This window comes from Gracilinanus agilis, chromosome 1 (genome assembly GCF_016433145.1).
Source record: "Gracilinanus agilis isolate LMUSP501 chromosome 1, AgileGrace, whole genome shotgun sequence".
Classification (NCBI taxonomy): domain Eukaryota; kingdom Metazoa; phylum Chordata; class Mammalia; order Didelphimorphia; family Didelphidae; genus Gracilinanus; species Gracilinanus agilis.
Genome location: NC_058130.1, coordinates 594716136 through 594734058, shown reverse-complemented (window position 1 = coordinate 594734058; position 17923 = coordinate 594716136). Strand labels below are relative to the sequence as shown.

Below are 17923 nucleotides of genomic sequence, written 5' to 3'. Positions count from 1 at the left end.
CTCCCCTCCCTTTTTTTGACCTCCCTACTCCCCTGTTTCCCTTGATTTATCCCTTCTGACTTTCTCAAAAGGGTTAGATAAGAGTTTTATGTCCCAATGGATAGTATAGCTACTCTTCCCTCTCCGGGTTGATTACACTGAGAGAAAGGTTTGATTATTACCTCTTAATGTTCTCTTCCTCTCCTTCTTATAATAGTATTTGTCCCCTCTCCTTCCCATACCCTCTTTGTGTGTAATAGAATATCCTATTTTTCTTATTCACTCAAGTTTCTCTTGGTGTCCCCTGCTATTCACCCCTTCTTTCCCATCCCCCATGTCATCTTAGATTATTTAGTGTTCCACCCTCACCCTGTGAATTATTCTTCTGATTACTATAATAGTGGATACTATAATAGTGAATAGAGTTCACTACAGAGAATTATACATAACATTTCTCTACATAGGAATACAGATAATTAGATCTTACTGAGGCCCTTAAAAAGGCAAATTTAAAAATTATAAGTTTTCTTTCTTTCCCCTCTGTTTCTTATTTACCTTTTCATGTTTCTCTCGATTTTTGTGGTTGGATATCAAAATTTCCATTTAGCCCTGGTCTTTTCTGTGCAAATACTTGGAATTCTTCAATTTTGTTGAATGCCCATACTTTCCCCTGGAAATATATAGTCAATTTTGATGGGTAGTTGATCTGTGGTTGCAGGCCCAGCTCTCTTGCCTTTCTGAATATCGTATTCCAAGCCTTATAGCCTTTTAGTGTGGAGGCTGCCAGATCCTGTGTGATCCTGATTGGTGTTCCTTGATATTTGAATTGTCTCTTTCTGGCTTCTTGTAAGATTTTTTCTTTTGCTTGAAAGCTCTTGAATTTGGCAATTATATTTCTGGGTGTTTTCTTCTCTGGATCGAATGTGGTGGGTGTTCTATGAATCCTTTCAATGTCTATATTGCCCTCTTGTTGTAGGACTTAAGGGCAATTTTGCTGAATAATTTCTTTTAGTATGGAGTCCAGGTTTCTATTAATTTCTGGTTTTTCTGGAAGACCAATTATTCTCAAATTGTCTCTTCTAGACCGGTTTTCTTGGTCTGTCACTCTCTCATTGAGATATTTCATATTTCCTTCTATTTTTTCAGTCTTTTGACTTTGTTTTATTTGTTCTTGTTGTCTTGAGAGATCATTAGCTTCTAATTGCTCAATTCTAGCCTTTAGGGACTGGTTTTCGGCTCTAAACTTTTCGTTTTCAGCTATGATCTTTTGGTTTTCTTTTTCAATCTGGTTCACTTTGCTTATCAGTTCATTTGGTTTCTGAGCCTCACTTTCCAATTGCAAGATTCTACCTTTTAAACTGTTATTTTCTTGCCAGATCTCTTCCATCTTCCTCAGAATCTCAGTTTTGAACTCTTCCATAGCTTGTGAGTTTTCCTTATTTGAGGAGGGTCTGGATGCTTGTTTGTTCTCCTCCTCTGTTTGCTCGGTTGTCTGGATTTTCTCTGTGTAAAACTTGTCGAGTGTTAAAGACTTCTTTTTCTTGTTGTTTATCTTTCTCTTCTGAACTTCCTGAGTCTGGGTAGCCATCATTAGCCCAGCAGCTACTCAGCTTTATCCTCGCGCCCGAGGTCTGTCCGCGGTCTTTTGGCTCCTGAGGTCTGAGTTCTGGTTTTTTCCAAGGTCAAGCCCCCTGGTGGACCCCCTTGCTTGATCCTCTGCTGGAGGTTTCTTTAGAAGTCTCAGGGCGCTGCTTCCACAGTCGTATAACTGTCAGCACTGGTTCCCCACTCAGGGTTTCAGAGCTTTAGCTCGTGGCTGTGTCTGCCTCCACCCACGCCTCCGCCACTCCTGTGCTCTGCTCCCGCGCTCAGATTTCGCGTGCGTTCTTTGGCCTATTGGGGTCCCAAATCTTGCTGCTCTCAGGAACAGGCCCTGGAGCTGCCAATGACTCAATGGGTGCCCCAAACTTGCTCTATTTCTTTTTAACTGCCTTTGGCGCTATAGGTGGTGTGTGTGGACAGGGTGGGGGTGGGGTGGTTGCTCAGCCCGCGATTTAGTGAGAGCTGTTTCACCCCTTTATATCATGGAAATGTCCTGATTCCACGTACCTTCCACGCTGCACCCTGTTGTGGGGTTCCTCCGTTCGTCTGGACTTGTTTTTATGTCCCCTTGAGGAGTTTTGTGTGTTTTGGTCAGGAGAGGTTAAGAGCTGCTTTTTACTCTGCCACCATCTTAACCCGGAAAAAGCAGACCATATTTTAAACTGTATTATAAAGCAATAATTGTCAAAACTATTTGATACCAGCTAAGAAACATAAAAGTAGATCGGTGGAACAGACAAGATATACAAAATATAGTAGCAAAATAATGTAATAATCCTGCCTTTTTTTAATACACCTGAAGCATAATAGATTCTACTTCAGGCCCTCATTTTAATGCCATATTAAACTTTATGTTTCAAGTAGAGTTCTTGTAAATAATTCATGTTGGATACTTTTTTCTAATCCATTTTGCTGTAGTCTTTTGTTTTATGGGTGAGTTCATTCCAATCACAGTTATAATTGTTTTTTACTTCTCTTCTAGATTGTCCTTTGCTTCTGTGTATTTCCATCCCCAATTCATTTTGTGAGATTTGCCATCACAGATTCCAGTTTTTCTCTTCTGGCAGTTATTTTTGCTAGGCAGGCCTGGGCAGGTATCTGCTATAATTTTCAGTTCTCTTTTAAACTTCTCAAGAACAGAGTATATATGCTGCTACTTTCTCCTCAAATTCTACAAGGTCCTCTGTCTCATCAACTGTTGGATCGTTTTCTTTTGTTTTGCAATATTTATTCCTAGATGCTGAAAATCCTTTCTTGGATCTGGGGATCAAATTTCCTTCTTTTATTAAAGCATCACTAAAATTAATTTGAACTCTGAATAATGGAAAAAGACAAAGAAGTTCCTCTTTCATAGTAGAAATGAACTACCTGAGAGAGCAAAATACTAGGGAAGGATTTCATTATTCAACAAAAACTATTAGCAATTTGAAGAAAATATGATAGAATGTACTGTAAAATAAGATATCTGTCCTACAATCTACTCCACAAAAAAGTCCAGATTCTTTAGCCTGTCACTTAATATCTTCCGTAATATTTATATGAACTGATGCAAAGTGAAATTAGCAGACCCAGAAGAACATTGTAAACAGTAACAGCAATATTGTATGATGATCAACTGTGAAAGGCTTAGCCATTCTCAGCAATACAATGGCCCAAGATAATTCTGAAGGACCTATGATGAAAAAATGCTCTCCACCTCCAGAGGAAGAATTGATGAGATCTGAATGCAGATTGAAGCATAGAAAAGAATACTTTTTTTTACTTCATTTTTCTAGAGTTTGGGGTCTACATTTTCTTTTGCAACATGACTGATAGGAAAATGTTTTGACTACACATCTAGAATTTATATCAAATTTCTTACCTTCTCAAGGAGAAAGGAGAGGAAGGAAGGAAAGAGAGAATTTGGAACCCAAAATTTTTTTTAGGAATGTTAAAAATTTTTGTTTGCTTTTAATTGAATGGGAAAAGGCTCTCCAAAATCTGGTTTTAGTAGACCTTTCTATCCTTTTTTTCCCAAAATACTCCCCTTTGTGTATATTTTATTCTATCTCCTACCTAAGTATATTGGTGGTGGTGGTATTTGTTGTTTGTTGTTTGTTGTTTGGTGGTGGTGGTGGTGGTTGCTGTTGCTGTTGCTGTTGCTGTTGCTGTTGCTGTTGCTGTTGCTGTTGCTGTTGCTGTTGTTGTTTTAAGCCCTAAATCTTCTGTTTTAGAGTCAGTCCTAAGTATTGGTTCCAGGTTAGAAAAGCAGATAGGGCTAGGCAGTTGGGATTAAGTGACTTGCCCAGAGTCACACAGAATGTGTCTGAGCCAAATTTTAGTCTAGGACCTCCCATCTCTAGGTCTGGTTCTCTATCCAGTGAGCCACCTAGATTCTGCCTGCCTTGGTATATTTATACAGAATGTGCCCCAACCCTAGAATACAATCCGTCCTCCTTTTTTAATTGTTGAAGCTTTCATTGATCTAACTACCCACCTCTAGTGAAAAATGATATCTCCTTCCTCCATTTCTCTTATACCATACTTTGCTATATCTTTTTTACTCCTATTCATAGTCTATGTTCTGTTATATGTGTTTGTTTACATCTGGAATAACAGCAATGAACCATAGACTCTGCAATGGCAGTGACAGTTTTCATATTTGTATCTTCTTCACAAAGCTCCATTCCTTACACATTTAATTTGTTTAATTGAATTTATTCCCATCCTACCGTTTATCAGAGCTACTTTATCTATGACTTATTTATTTTGTCCTACATTAGTTTTGTAAGCTCTTTGAGGGCAGAAATTGCCTTTTTTATCTGTGTGTGCCCAGCACCTCACCTGCCAAATTACTCTGAACATCTTTGTTTTTCTAATGGATCTGTGATTTCTTTGATTTGAGTAGGTCGTACTTCCAGTGCAACTCATCCATGACTTTTCACCCATTACAATTTTTATCTATGTTCTCTCATAAATCCTCCATAATCCACCCAACCTACTAAGTATTTTCTTTGTGTGTTGTAAGACTAGTTCTATCAGCCAAATGTGGTATAGCTCACCAGGTAGTGATCCTGGTTCCTGGAAAGCCTTGTGGATATTTTGAGCATAAGAGTTCCAAGATGCCACTGATTAGCCTTCTTCTCTGTGTCTATCACCAAGACAGTATTGAGGGAGAGGGGCTAACCAACCCTGGTTAGAAACAGAGCAGGTCCAAGATAACATGCTAATCTCTAATGGGATGAGGACTCTGAATGGCCACTGCATTTCCAGCCTGGATGATATAGGGAGACTTGATTTAAAACAAAAACAAAACTAAACTAGATTGTTGGTTTCTTGCAGTATTTGTGAAACTGAATTAAATTGGGTTCAGTATTCCCTTTCCTTCTTCATATATCCATTAGATGGCCTTTGATGTTTATTTTAACTGGTTGTCACCCACATAAAAGGGTCAAGAGGAAAGCACATGGTATAATCTGCCCTCGACTTTCTCCTCCTTTGTGAATGGCCCTTTCTAGTGGTGATGCCACCCTCAAAAGCTTGTCCATATGTTTCACCCAGAGAACTAGCTTCCTGAAATGTTTCCCAAAGATTGTCTCAGGAAGTTAGAGAAGGCAAAAGATAACTGCAATCATAAGATTATCAATGTAGAGCTGTAAGGGACCTTAGAAGTCTTTGAGCCCAACCCATCATTTTTATAGTTGAAGAAACTGAATCATTGTAGTATGGAGGTTTGGAGGTAACAGGCTTTATGGAGCTAGGAAGCCTTTATCTAGTTTTTAAAGGATGTGTAATTAGAGGATAGAGGAGGAGAAGAGAAGAAAATGCAGAGATGGTTATCAACACTATATTTTAGAGGCATAGGAAGGAGACTGGCATTGGCAAGATACTTTTCTTCTCTTGGGCTGAATTTATCTATCTGAAAAATGAGGAGTCAGTTAAAATTTGCTCTCTGAGGGCCTTCCTAGTTGCTAGAAAGGTAACCTTGCCTAAATCTCCAGCTTTTCTCTCTTCAAAGAGATAGCCTTACCCATAAAGCTCTCCACACTTCACATGACCATTATCTTTAAGAAATAACCTAAATAGTGCTTGACTTCTTGCTATCACTTAATGATCTTAGGAATCTCCCTAACTTACTTTATAAAAATGCACGCATCTATCTCCATCACTATTGGAACACAAAACTACAATCAGTACGTATCACGTGTAATGGTGAATATGCATGAATAGCTACCTACATTAGTTTGCTAGCAGTATAACTCCTCAATATTCTACAATTTCCTGTTATTATATTAATTTTCTCAAAACTTTATAATGTTAGCTGAAGTATAATTGCAAACTTCTTCAAGAACCATTGATAGGTACTTATACTAAGTTATAAGCCACTCACACTGTGAACTGTATGCAAACATTAAGTTTTCTCTCACAGAAATATACTTCAGTACAATCCAAGCTTGCCCAATGTACCTCATGAATATGACCACAGACAGAAAGTTGAAAAAACTACCTTGTTTCCATCTTGATTTTTGAACAACTAATACCTACTTATTCTTATCTTTCATGAATAAGTCTCTCATCATTATCGTCTATGAGACCTTAGGCCTTTGGCTAAGGGCTATATCTGTAATGAAATAGCAAATTATGATGAGTTTGGGAATTTGTGCTTTGTAGGATTGGGGTTTTTTTTAAGTGATAGATAGCCCTTAATGCAGCCATGTTTACATTTTCTAAATGTTTATAGCCAGAACTTTTTGAGAAGTCTGTAAGAGGGAAATAGGTTTAAAGCATTTTGGAAGTTTAGACAGGCAGGCAAGAGCTGAGATTCCATCCTAGAACACAGTGGACTCTCTAAAAGGTGGCACCCCAGATAAGGATTGAGAAGAGAGGAGAAAGTTGGGCAACTTGGGCAGTCAACACAGACTAGAAGTAATGGGAATCTGAACATTCACTCTGAGCCTCCCAGTGGTTGGTTGAGGCTTCAAAATTCTTCACCAATAGGGAAGACTACTCCCACCACTCAACTCATTCATAGAATCTCTCTGGAGTATTTTCACTGTCTCAGAGCCATTTTTAAAGCTACTGGGAAGGGACTTTAACTTTTTTCTGCATTTTTTTCTTATTTTTTTCCTCCTGATTTTTTCTTTTGGTGTTTTTATTGTTCTTGATCTGTTTTATTGTTACTGATTTTTATAATTACTGTTATGTGTGTTAATTAACTGTGTAACAGTGGAGTTTAATACCACTAGTGATCTATTACCAAGCTTGTGTGTAATACCAATTGTGATACAAGCTGTTATGGAAGATATAATAGAATATTGTTTGGTGTATTATTAGTCTATTTTGTGGTCCATTCCTGTATTCATATTTAGGGGTATTCCTGAATATGTGAAAATAGAAATAGATTTTAAATCGATGCTTCCAGTATGGGAAATAACTATTCTTGATGTGGTGGCACATATTCCTGTACTGCTTTCTTTGGTTATATTTTGTACCATATGAGATGGATGGTAAGATGCATATTGTACACTGGTAAGGTTATTATACAATGGTATAAGAGGTATTCAGAGTTAAAGGTTATGATGAGGCTTTTACAAATACAAGTTAATAACATCGAGTTGTATATGAGAAAGGATAAATTTATGGACAGTGATTATGGTCAAGCTCCTGGTGCAAATGTTAATGATGATAAGGTTATTGATTCAGGGATTTCACCAAAGTATAAGGAGTGAGAAATTATGGATTGGCAGTTGATACCAACTGCCACCACAGATCCACCTAGCCTGAGAGTCTGTAAAATTAATAAAGAACAGTGAGTGGACTGGGACCAAAGAATTATAAAATATAAGTATAATAAAGTCTATAGTGTTAGAGATGATGGGAGAGGTCACACTTAACTTAAAACACTATGGATCAAATTCAGGGTTAAAAGTTAAAGATCTGGGAAATCCCTACACTACACTAAACAGGCAGCTAAGACACAAGGGACAAATGGGATCTCACCTAGGTGGTCACGTGGTCTTGATCAGCAGTAGTCCAAGTATATTCCAAGAGCACAGGAACCAGCCAAATAACTCTTCAGAGAAATCAGGGAAACTGACTTTGCTTGTCCACCAATCAAATCAGTATTCTCAACCTCTACTCCTTGATCCTGCTAGTTGTAAGGTCTCAGATGTTGCTTAGAGATACCCAAAATCCACAGGTTTCTCAGGTCAGTGGTCAGCTCCTGCCCACCTATCTAAACTTCCAAAATGTTTTAAAACCTATTTCCCTCTTACAAGTCTTTATATAAATGAGAACCTGTTTTAATTTAAAGAGCTGGGTTTGTCAAGCAGCTAAGCAAGAGAAATTAATGCTATAACCAAATAATACATCTGGTTTACTGCATTAGACGTTTTGGAAGCACCACAAAAAAATAAATAATACTTTAAAGAATACATTTCACAGTGGGATAAACTTGGAAACTGACAATGATTTTCAATATATAGAAATTTTTTTTGCCCAGCTTTTTAACAGATATAACTATGCAAGGTATAGGTTTCAGTTAAAACCCCTTCTCACTTCATTCCAATGTTTCTTTGATCTAGCAACGAAATCTTAGACCTGTATTTCTAACACTCCCCAGACTTTTAAAGTGCAATAATCATGTGGGAAAGTTTAATTATTATTTACTTGCCACAGAAATATATGACAAAAATAGATAATTAGTAGAGAGGTAGGCACTGGAAGATGAAAATAACTTTTGAAATAAGTGAACAAGGTTGAAAAATTAAAAGAAGACATAAAAAGTTTGAATGCAAATGCTTACTCTGGTAGAAGCTGGGAGATATATTCCTCATCCCCATATAATACAAATAAGTATTTATTATTATGTTTCCATATTGCCAAACTATCTTCACAAATTTGGATTGGAAGCAGCTTGTTCTGGATGATTTTACAACTTTGTTACAAGAAACAAAATGATGTTTGGATGATTTTTTTTTTATCTTAAGCTTTCATTATCTTTGGTGAGGGAGAAACTAGGATCAGATTTTTCTATCAGTTATGTGATACAAAGATAAGATTTCCAGCTATGCTAATTTTTTATTAGCATGCTAGACATTTCATCATACACTGGAATTGTGCAAAACTATCCATATTTCAGCTGTTGCCAAAATAATTAGCAGCTGTCTCAGGCACCCTTAAATTCTGACAGAGATTGTATTATTAGCACATAGTAGGAGCTTAATAAATGTTTGTTGAATTAGATTGAATTAATCAAAAGCTTTTCATTAATATTTTATGTTTGGAGTTCATAAAGTCTGTTTTGTTATCTGTCCTAAAGCAACTATGTGGTATAGTGTGTAGAGCGCTGAACCTGGAGTCAGGAAGACATGAGTTCAAATGCAGCCTCAGATACTTACTAGTTGTGTAACCCTGAGCAAATCACTTAAATTGCTATTTGCCTCAGTTTCCTCAGTTGTAAATTTTTTCAGAGACAATATCGGCAAAGCACATAGCACAGTGCCTTGAAGATAGTAGGCACTTAATGCTTCTTCCCTTCTCTGCCTAATTTCTCCTTTTTTTTTTTTCTTCTCTCCACAGATTGGTGAAAGACAGCAAGTGCTGGTAACAGAAGAATCTTTTGATTCCAAGTTTTATGTTGCACACAATCAATTCTATGAGCAGGTAATAAGCCCCATTTGTTAAATTTGCTATACATCCAAGCTTTCCCCAAACAAGAATAATAAGTAGTGAAAGTGAATCCATTCACATAAAAACAATGAAGAAAAAGGAGATCTTAGCATCCAAATTGACTCAAGCTTGGGCAGAACCTTAAAAGTCTTTATGGAAGTCAGGCCTAGAGACAGGAGGTCCTAGGTTCAAACCTGGCCTGAGCCACTTCCCAGCTGTGTGACCCTGGGCAAGTCACTTGACCCCCATTGCCTACCCTTACCAATCTTCCACCTATGAGACAATACACCGAAGTACAAGGGTTAAAAAAAAAAAAAGTCTTTATGGAGTTTATTCTGTTCCCAAAATATTTACAGCAGAATTTACATGGTAAATGCATTTTAATTCACATTAACTTATGAAATGGCCAGTCTTAGACTTTGGGGGCCAGAGACTACTGGGCTATCATTATGGAATGGAGGGGAGAATTGAAGACATAGTCAAAATTCACACAGCCTAAAGTGGAGGGGACAACTTATTAAAGGGCATTCTGAAGGAGAGGGTCTTTGTGAGATACAAAAACATAGAAGGCAGCCCAATAGGCAGGGATTTCTTTTTAGCTACCAGTTCTTTCATAGTATCATAGATTTAGAGCTGGAAGGGAGCTTGTCCAACCCTGTCATTTTAAGGATGAGGAAATTGAGGCCCTGGGAGATTAAGTGACTCCCCCACAGTCATATAATAAATCGAAACAAAGGAAGAATTTGAAACTGCATCCTCTGCCTCCAAACCTGGCATCCCTTTCTACTGTATCTTGTTACCTCCCACTTCTCCTAAGGTCTCCTTAGTCTGTGATAGCTGTGGACAGAGAAGAAAGAGAGGTTTATTCCTTAGGTCAATTCAAGGAGACAGGATAAGAAGACCTAGACAAATTTTATATTAAGAATAGAAGTCCTTTGATGCAGCCATACCACTGCTGGGTTTATACCCCAAAGACATAATAAGAAAAAAGACGTGTACAAAATTACTTATAGCTATGCTCTTTGTGGTCACAAAAAATTGGAAAATGAGGGGATGCCCTTCAGTTGAGGAATGGCTGAACAAATTGTGGTATTTGTTGGTGATGGAATATTATTGTGTGCTCAAAGGAATAATGAACTAGAGGAATTCCATGTGAACTGGAAAGACCTCCAGTAATTTGTGCAGAGTGAAAGGAGCAGAACCAGGAGAATCTTATACACAGAGATGGATATACCGTGTTACAATCAAATGTAATGGACTTCTCTACTAGCAACAACACAATGATCCAGGACAATTCTGAGGGACTTATGAGAAAGAACGCTATCCATACACAGAGAAAGAACTGTGGGAATAGAAACACAGAAGAAAAACAACTGCTTGATCACATGGGTTGATGGGGATATAATGTAAACTCTAAGCGATCACCATAGTGCAATTATCAATAATATGGAAATAGGTCTTGATCAAGACACATGTAAAACCCAGAGGAATTGCACGTTGGCTATGGGAGGGTGGTGGGAGGAGAGGAGGGAAAGAACATGAATCATGTAACCATGAAAAAAATTCTCTTAATTAATCAATTAAATAAAATTTTAAAAAATAGAGGCAGGAGTCAGCACCATAGATTCCCTAATCACCCTGACCTACTACTGCTACCAAGAATGGCCCACTCTATTGGGAAAGGTCAAAGAACAGTTCTTTTAGGAGAGTTAAAATAGGCCTCACAGAGATACTATAAGTCCTAAGATGAGGTAGAGGAAGTGAATATAAATGTCAGTGTATAGTGAGAATCTGGCTAAAGATGGGGAAAGTACTGACTGAAGAAGAAAGACTTAGTAGAGGAGAAATTATGTACACAAGCAGTCTATCCGATTCATCTAATTTTCTACATGTATATGGTGCTAATTTTTCTATATGCTACTCTTGACTCCTTAGGAATATAATAATTGTTATAATATATAATTAGTACATATTATATAATAATAATGGCTACTGCTACCTCTACTATTACTTAGACTACTACTGCTACCACCATTGCTACTATTACTATTACTGCTTCTACTACTATTACTACTACTACCACCATCACCATTACTACCACCACTGCTATTACTACTTCTGCTACTTTTCTCAGGAGAAAAGAAGTCTAACTTTTTCTATGCACCTTTCTTTGTGGTAGCCACTAAAAGCTCTGTGGTTGGCTAGTAGGCTAGGCAGCTGCCAATCAGTCAGCACCAGAGGTAGCCTAGGTGTCTCCATCTAGTAGGCACAAGATGAAACCATGAAAAGAATAGATGGAGTTAGCCGCTTGTTCTCAACTATATAAAACCTGAGTGCTGCACTGCATCCACCATTTCAAACCTGGTCGTATTTTTCCCAGGAGTCATAGTTATGCTTCACTCAACAGAAAGGGCAGCCTACAGTGTTCTTTTACAGGCCAGAATGATGCTTAGCTACAGGGAAAAGAGTGGCTGCATTGCCGCCGCTCTTTCCTTCCTCCCCTTTTCTCCATTCCCACTTGGGCTTTTGCCTCAGCAGGGAACTTTTTTCATTTTAAAGGCAATGGCATGCCTCATTAACTGTTTCCTTCCATTTGAAGAGGAAGGGCTTTTTTCAATTATTAAATAATAGGGGAGCAGTAAGCTTTTTGCTATTATTCAGTTCAAGGTACAACAAGATCAGGGGTTTGGGGATTGATATTTTACCCTAGAAGATTATTGAATTTCAAATTTTCTATGAAATGTTTTGTAATTATATAAACTATAGAATTTAGAGTAGAAAGAAACCTTATACCCAGTTTCAAAAATCAGTAATTTAACTTTTTCAGCTTCCCCTCTTCATTTGCCTCAGCTTTCCTATAAGGACACTGAGGTACACAAAAGGTATGGAATTTCCCAGTCACATGACTAATAGATAGCAAAGTTAGAATTCAGGGGCAGATCATCCTACTTAAGTCCAGTGCTCCTTCCATTGCATCAGAGATTTAATTGACAGATATTAAAGACCATTTTAATGAACTGATATGCAATTCACTTTACAACCTTACAGGGTCTAGAACCACAAGTTATTTTTTTCCCTGAGTCAGTATCTTCAGTAGTCATCAAAATAAGGCTGTGTGTATAAAAAAATCTGAGTTCTAATTGTCTTCCTTGAAGATATTTTATACAGATCTGATTTATCCAGCTTATTTCTTTTATCCCTGCATCTGAGCATATCAAGGAGATCATCAGAATTATTGTTTATAAAATAAGCTAAGAAACAAAGGTAAATATATCATTAGAGTGCAATGTATATGAGTTGGCAGATTTATGCTAGATACTCAACTAATGTATATTCCATTGGTATTACATTCTTATTTGAAGTAACTTTTAAATAGCTCCTGTACTAGAATAGCAGTGCAATAAAACCAGCAAACCATAGTCAGAGAAGGGACTATCTGAGACAAATAAATATTTTCATCACCAACTCTTGGGAAAAGAATCCTTCTGAAAAATTCCCGTGAATTAACCAAAAGTCCCACTTCAAAAAGAATTGGTTTTGAGGAGAAAGACTGTAGGACTCACAATCAAAGCAACTTTGTGAGGAAAGGAAAGATAGCAGTCATCTAGATGTGACAACAACAACCTCTTATCTTCTCCAGACTCAGAATGAAAACATAAAAACAACATTATATTTAAAATATCACCTAAAACTATTACATTGACAATTAATGGGATAGCTAGTAAAAATGCATTTTCATTAGAGTTGCCTCAATTGCTGTCACTGAGAAGTTACTTACTTATGGCTAAGTAATGTAGCTCTTAAGGGCTAGATTTTTGAACCCAATCCTTTCCTGACTTGAAATCCATCATTGATTCCTCTAAACAGCATCTCTTGTATCTATCAACCAACAGTCATTTAGCAAGTGTCTGTAAAGCCCTTCCTGTGTGGAGGGAGAGAGATGGCTCAATGGATTGTGTGCTAATCCTGGAATCGAAAAGATCTAAGTTCAAATCTAGCCACAGACACTTAATAACCAGTGATCCTAGGCAAGGCTGTAACCTCTCTTTGCCTCAGTTTCCTCTGGAAACTAGAAAATTGGGATTAATAATAGCACCTAGTATTAAAAGGATCAAATGAGATAATATTTATAAAGTACTTCATAGATCTTAATTGCATAAAGTTTAATAATAATAATAGTTACTATTACTGCTAATGCTTCTACATGCCAGGTACTATATTAAGTGCTAAGAATACAAAGAAAGTAAAAAATAGCCCTTACCCCCCAAGAAATTCACATTCTATTATGGGAGGCCATACCCAAATAAGTAAGGCATAAACACATACGTATGTATGTGTATATATAAATATATATATGTAAATATATATTAGTATAAGGAAAGGAATCTCATGAGAGAAGGCACTAGGAGCTAGGAAGATCACAAAAGCCCCCTTGCAGAAGATGGGATATGAACTGAGCCTTGAAGGGAACACCTGGTGCAAAGTCTCAGAGATGGAAGAAAAAATGCATTATATGAGAGATAGCAAATAGCTGTATATTGTATACTTGGATCACAGAGTATAGCCTGGAAAGATAGGGAGGGGCAAGAATATAAAGATCTTTAAATGTCAATAGACTTAAAAGTCAATAGACTTTCTATTTGGTCTTAGGAGGGAACAGATATAAGTATATACAGGAACGTATTGAATGAGAGGATAGGGCAAAGGTTTGTGGCATTGGCAGACCTGTGCCTTAGAAAAATCCCTTTGTTAGCCTAATGGATGATAGATTTGGGTAGGAAGGGACTTGAGGCAGGAGGACTAATGAAAAGGTAATGGCAATAGTCCACAGAAGAGGTCATGGGGACCTAAACTAAGTGATGGTCTTATGTGAGTGGAAAGGTGAAGATGCCTTGAAGAAGTATTGTAAAGATAGAAATAACAAGGTTGAATATTTGGGATGCATGAGAATGAGGAAATAGGGTGATATAAAGATTATAAGCCTAGATGAATAAAAAAAGGGTAATGTCCTTAACAATAACAGGAAAGTCGGGAAGAGAAAGATGAGTTCAATTTCAGACATATTAATTTTCTATTTAATTCTGTGAACATTTATTAAATATCTACTATATTCTGGGCACTTTGCTAAGCACTGGGAATACAAAAAGAGGCAAAGAGCAGTACCTTCCATCAATGAGTTTACAGTCTAATGAGTTGTTTCCTTCAATTGCCTACAAGACACTCATTTCAAGATGTTTATTAGGTCACTGATGGCATGAGCCTAGGACTCAGGAGAGACATAAAGGGTTAGATTTATAGATCTGAGAATCATCTAAGGAATGATAAAGATAATAATTAAGCCCTTTGGAGAAGATGATATTATCTAATGATTTAGTACACAGGGAAAGCTTTTGTGAGACACACATAGTTGGTAGGCATGTCATGGATGAAGATCCAGCAAAGGATACTGGGAAGGAATGTGAAACTGGTAGAAGAACTGGAGGAGAGTACTGTCATGAAAGTCAGGTGTATGGAGAGTATCTAGGAAAGAGAAGGTGATCAAGTGTTAAATGCTGCAGAGAGGTCATGAGGAATAAAGATTGAGAAAAAGAGGAGGGAAAACCATTCACTTTGGCAATGAATAGACCATTAGGAAATTTGAAGAAAGCAGTTTCACTTCTATGATATTAGAAGTCAAATTGCAGAAGATTTAGAAGAGTAAATGGAGAGAAAGCATAGGCACCTAGTGAAAATGACCTTTTCAAGGAGTTTAAATGAGAAGAAGAGAGCTAGGTCTATAACTAATGAGGTAGTAGGATGAAGTTTTGGGTTTTTTTTAGGGATGAGGGTTGATATCGGTATGCTTGTAAGCAGTACAGGGAGGTATATAAATAAGATAAAGAGTAGGGATGGTAGTAGGAACAATATGCAAAAGGAAATAGGAGAAGAAAAGATATAGGGTGCACATAGTAGAACTGGTCTTGGCAATGAGTAGGGCCACCTCTTCTTCCAAGATTAGAGTGAAGAAAGAGGTAGGAGAGGAAAATATCCAAGTGATGTGAGATGAAAAAGTGGAGAGAAGAAGGCATTTATTGCAAATGGTCTCATTATTTTTGCTGAAAATATGAGGCAGGGCCCTTTGGAGAGGGTGCTATGGTGGGAAGAGAAAAAAGAATGCTTAGTACATCCCCTGGAGAGTTGGGTAGTGAAATGATTTGGGAGTAGAATGATTGTCTTGATATAGTGAGGGCCGAACTGAAGTCTGGAAACATAAATTTGTAGTGGACCCAAATCAACAATTTTTAGATTTCCCTCTGCTCTGTTTAGCAGCATATAAATAGGAACAAAGAGGCAGGTGATAGTAATGATCCAGGGCTGGGATTTGGAAGACATGATGAGTGCTAGAACAGTGGAGTTAAAAGTTTTGAAGAGAGTAGATAGTATAAAGTTAAATTGGTTCACCAAAGAATGAAAATGGGGAAGGAAGAAGACTATAGCCAGTGTAGAGGTGATCATCTGGGAAAGATATGAAAGGGTGGAGGATTGGAGATCATGGTAAGGATAAAGAACATGGTTGAGGATTATGAGACACTAGGGAAGTTGGACTGATAAAAGATTACTAAATAATGGAATTCTAGAATTTGCAAATATGGAAATGGAACATTTATGGGTGATAAGATGATTGAGAGTTTAATCATACTGTGCCTCATCAGAAGAATCAGAAATTCTTTGTAATTTGTGTATAGTTTGTACACCTTTTCTCAATTCTGAGTAACATAGAACCATAGGAGTTACCATGTGGTTATATGAGTAACTGAGTAACCATAGTGATAGTTCCCTAAGTAAAAACCCATAACATTTTCCTCATCTACCTTTAGTACCATAACATTTCCTATAACCATTCAGGAAGATGGTAAGATAGGAGAGTAAGTGAAATGCTCGTTGTTCAGATACTCTACAGAATTTCTAAAATTTATTTCTATAAAACAATTTAAAAGCCTATTTTCTATGGATATTTTATCCTTGTAAATCTCAACATAAGATAAAAAAGCAAGTATGACCTTTGGTTACACTTTGGCATAATTTCTTTACAGGTGCTTGTGCCAAAGAACCCTATATTCATGGGGAAAATGGTTGAAGTGGACATTTATGAATCAGGAAAACACTTTATGAAGGGACAGCCAGTGTCCAATGCCAAGGTTTACACTCCATCCATCAGTAAACCATTAGCAAAGGGAGAAGTTTCTGGTTTAACAGAGGTGAGTAGAAGATATTTTTCTCCTTTACTAAACTAGTAAAAAATAATAACTGTTCAAGCATAGTGATTTCCAGCAATGTTTCTGTTATCATTTGTAGTTCCCTTTTTATGTATGCATGAGGCTTTAATCCTTCCTGACAGATTGAAATCTGTATTAGAGAGATGCTTCTGCTGATGCCTGTAGCTTTGCTTCTCTGCCTGGAAAGGAAATAAACTGTTTCTGGTTCCAGGCTGTGCATAGAGGGCAAAAGCCATTATTTGCAGGTGAAAGATTTAACACCAAAGAATATCTAATCCAATATGTTTCTAAGTCAGTAGATCTTGGGAGTGGGAGAAGACAAAGATGTGGTAGAGGGGCAGATGTTTTCTCTTGCCTTGTAAAATTGTCTGTGGAAGTATACAAATATATAGCTTTGAACAGATACTAAGTCATATCCATGTGTGTGTGTGTGTGTGTGTGTGTGTGTGTGTGTGTGTGTGTGTGTTTATATTTTTAACTAGGGTCTTTACTATATATTTGCCTAAGTCATGTGGAGTGAAAATTAAACATTTTTTATTTCTATGAAAAAAACAAGTATCATGACCCCTATTTTATACCTTGGTAAATATGGCTGTTTGCCAAGCTCCCTCTTACATTTCATTGAGCCTCAGTTGTAAAAGCTGATGGAGTGTGAAATGAAAATGTGTATCACATTGCTAAGCATCATTTGAGGTCCTCTCTCCAGCACAATTGTTAGGCACTCCAAAAAAGTATGTAGCTGTGGTTTAACATATGGAAGAAAGATAGCTGATGGTTTTATCCAGCCATGTAATTCTAAAATTGTTTCTATCTGTGCGTTGTCTTTTTCTCTCTTAAAATAAATTGTAAATGTATATTAACATGAAATGAGGGAAATATAGCTTGTATTAGGCAGTGGCAGTGTACTATTATTAGGATTATCATTTCTTATTACCGTCTTGGTGATTTTAATGGGACTCTTTCTATATGTTGGAATCTGGAGGGAAAGAATGGCATTACTCACACTTTGACAGCACATTGGATATAGTAAATTTGGTGTTTACAGTAATCTCTTTGTCTGATAATGGAACTAGGTAATAATATCATAACATGTAGTATACATTACTGGGATTTACTGGTGAGAAGAGCCCAAACTGAAAATTGGCTGGAGTCTGTAAGATTCTAAGCATGGCTAGATTTTTTGGCAATATTACTTTAGTGACTGAGGATAGATTTGTAGAGGGGAGAGATTTAACTCTGGATTATGAGGATATTGCAATAGCCCAGGCTAAAAATAATTAGGTCCTGAATTAAAATAGTTGCTATATGATTAAAGAAAAGGGGACTTATGCAAAAGATGTTAGGGAGATCAAATTAGCAAGACTTAGCAACTGATCAGATATGAAAGATGAGGAAGGAAGTAGAATAGAGTATACATCAGGTAATGACTATGAGTG

At 37.1% G+C, this 17923-nt stretch overlaps 1 protein-coding gene across 1 annotated transcript in view; it reads left to right on the top strand.

Annotated features, from left to right (window-relative positions):
• Nucleotides 1-17923, top strand: part of CDKAL1 (CDK5 regulatory subunit associated protein 1 like 1) — a 725348-nt gene that overhangs the window by 687991 nt on the left and 19434 nt on the right. The window contains exons 14-15 of the mRNA XM_044667435.1: nt 9142-9225; nt 16305-16469. Coding sequence (XP_044523370.1) covers nt 9142-9225; nt 16305-16469 — 249 coding nt within the window. The remainder of the gene's footprint in view (nt 1-9141; nt 9226-16304; nt 16470-17923) is intronic.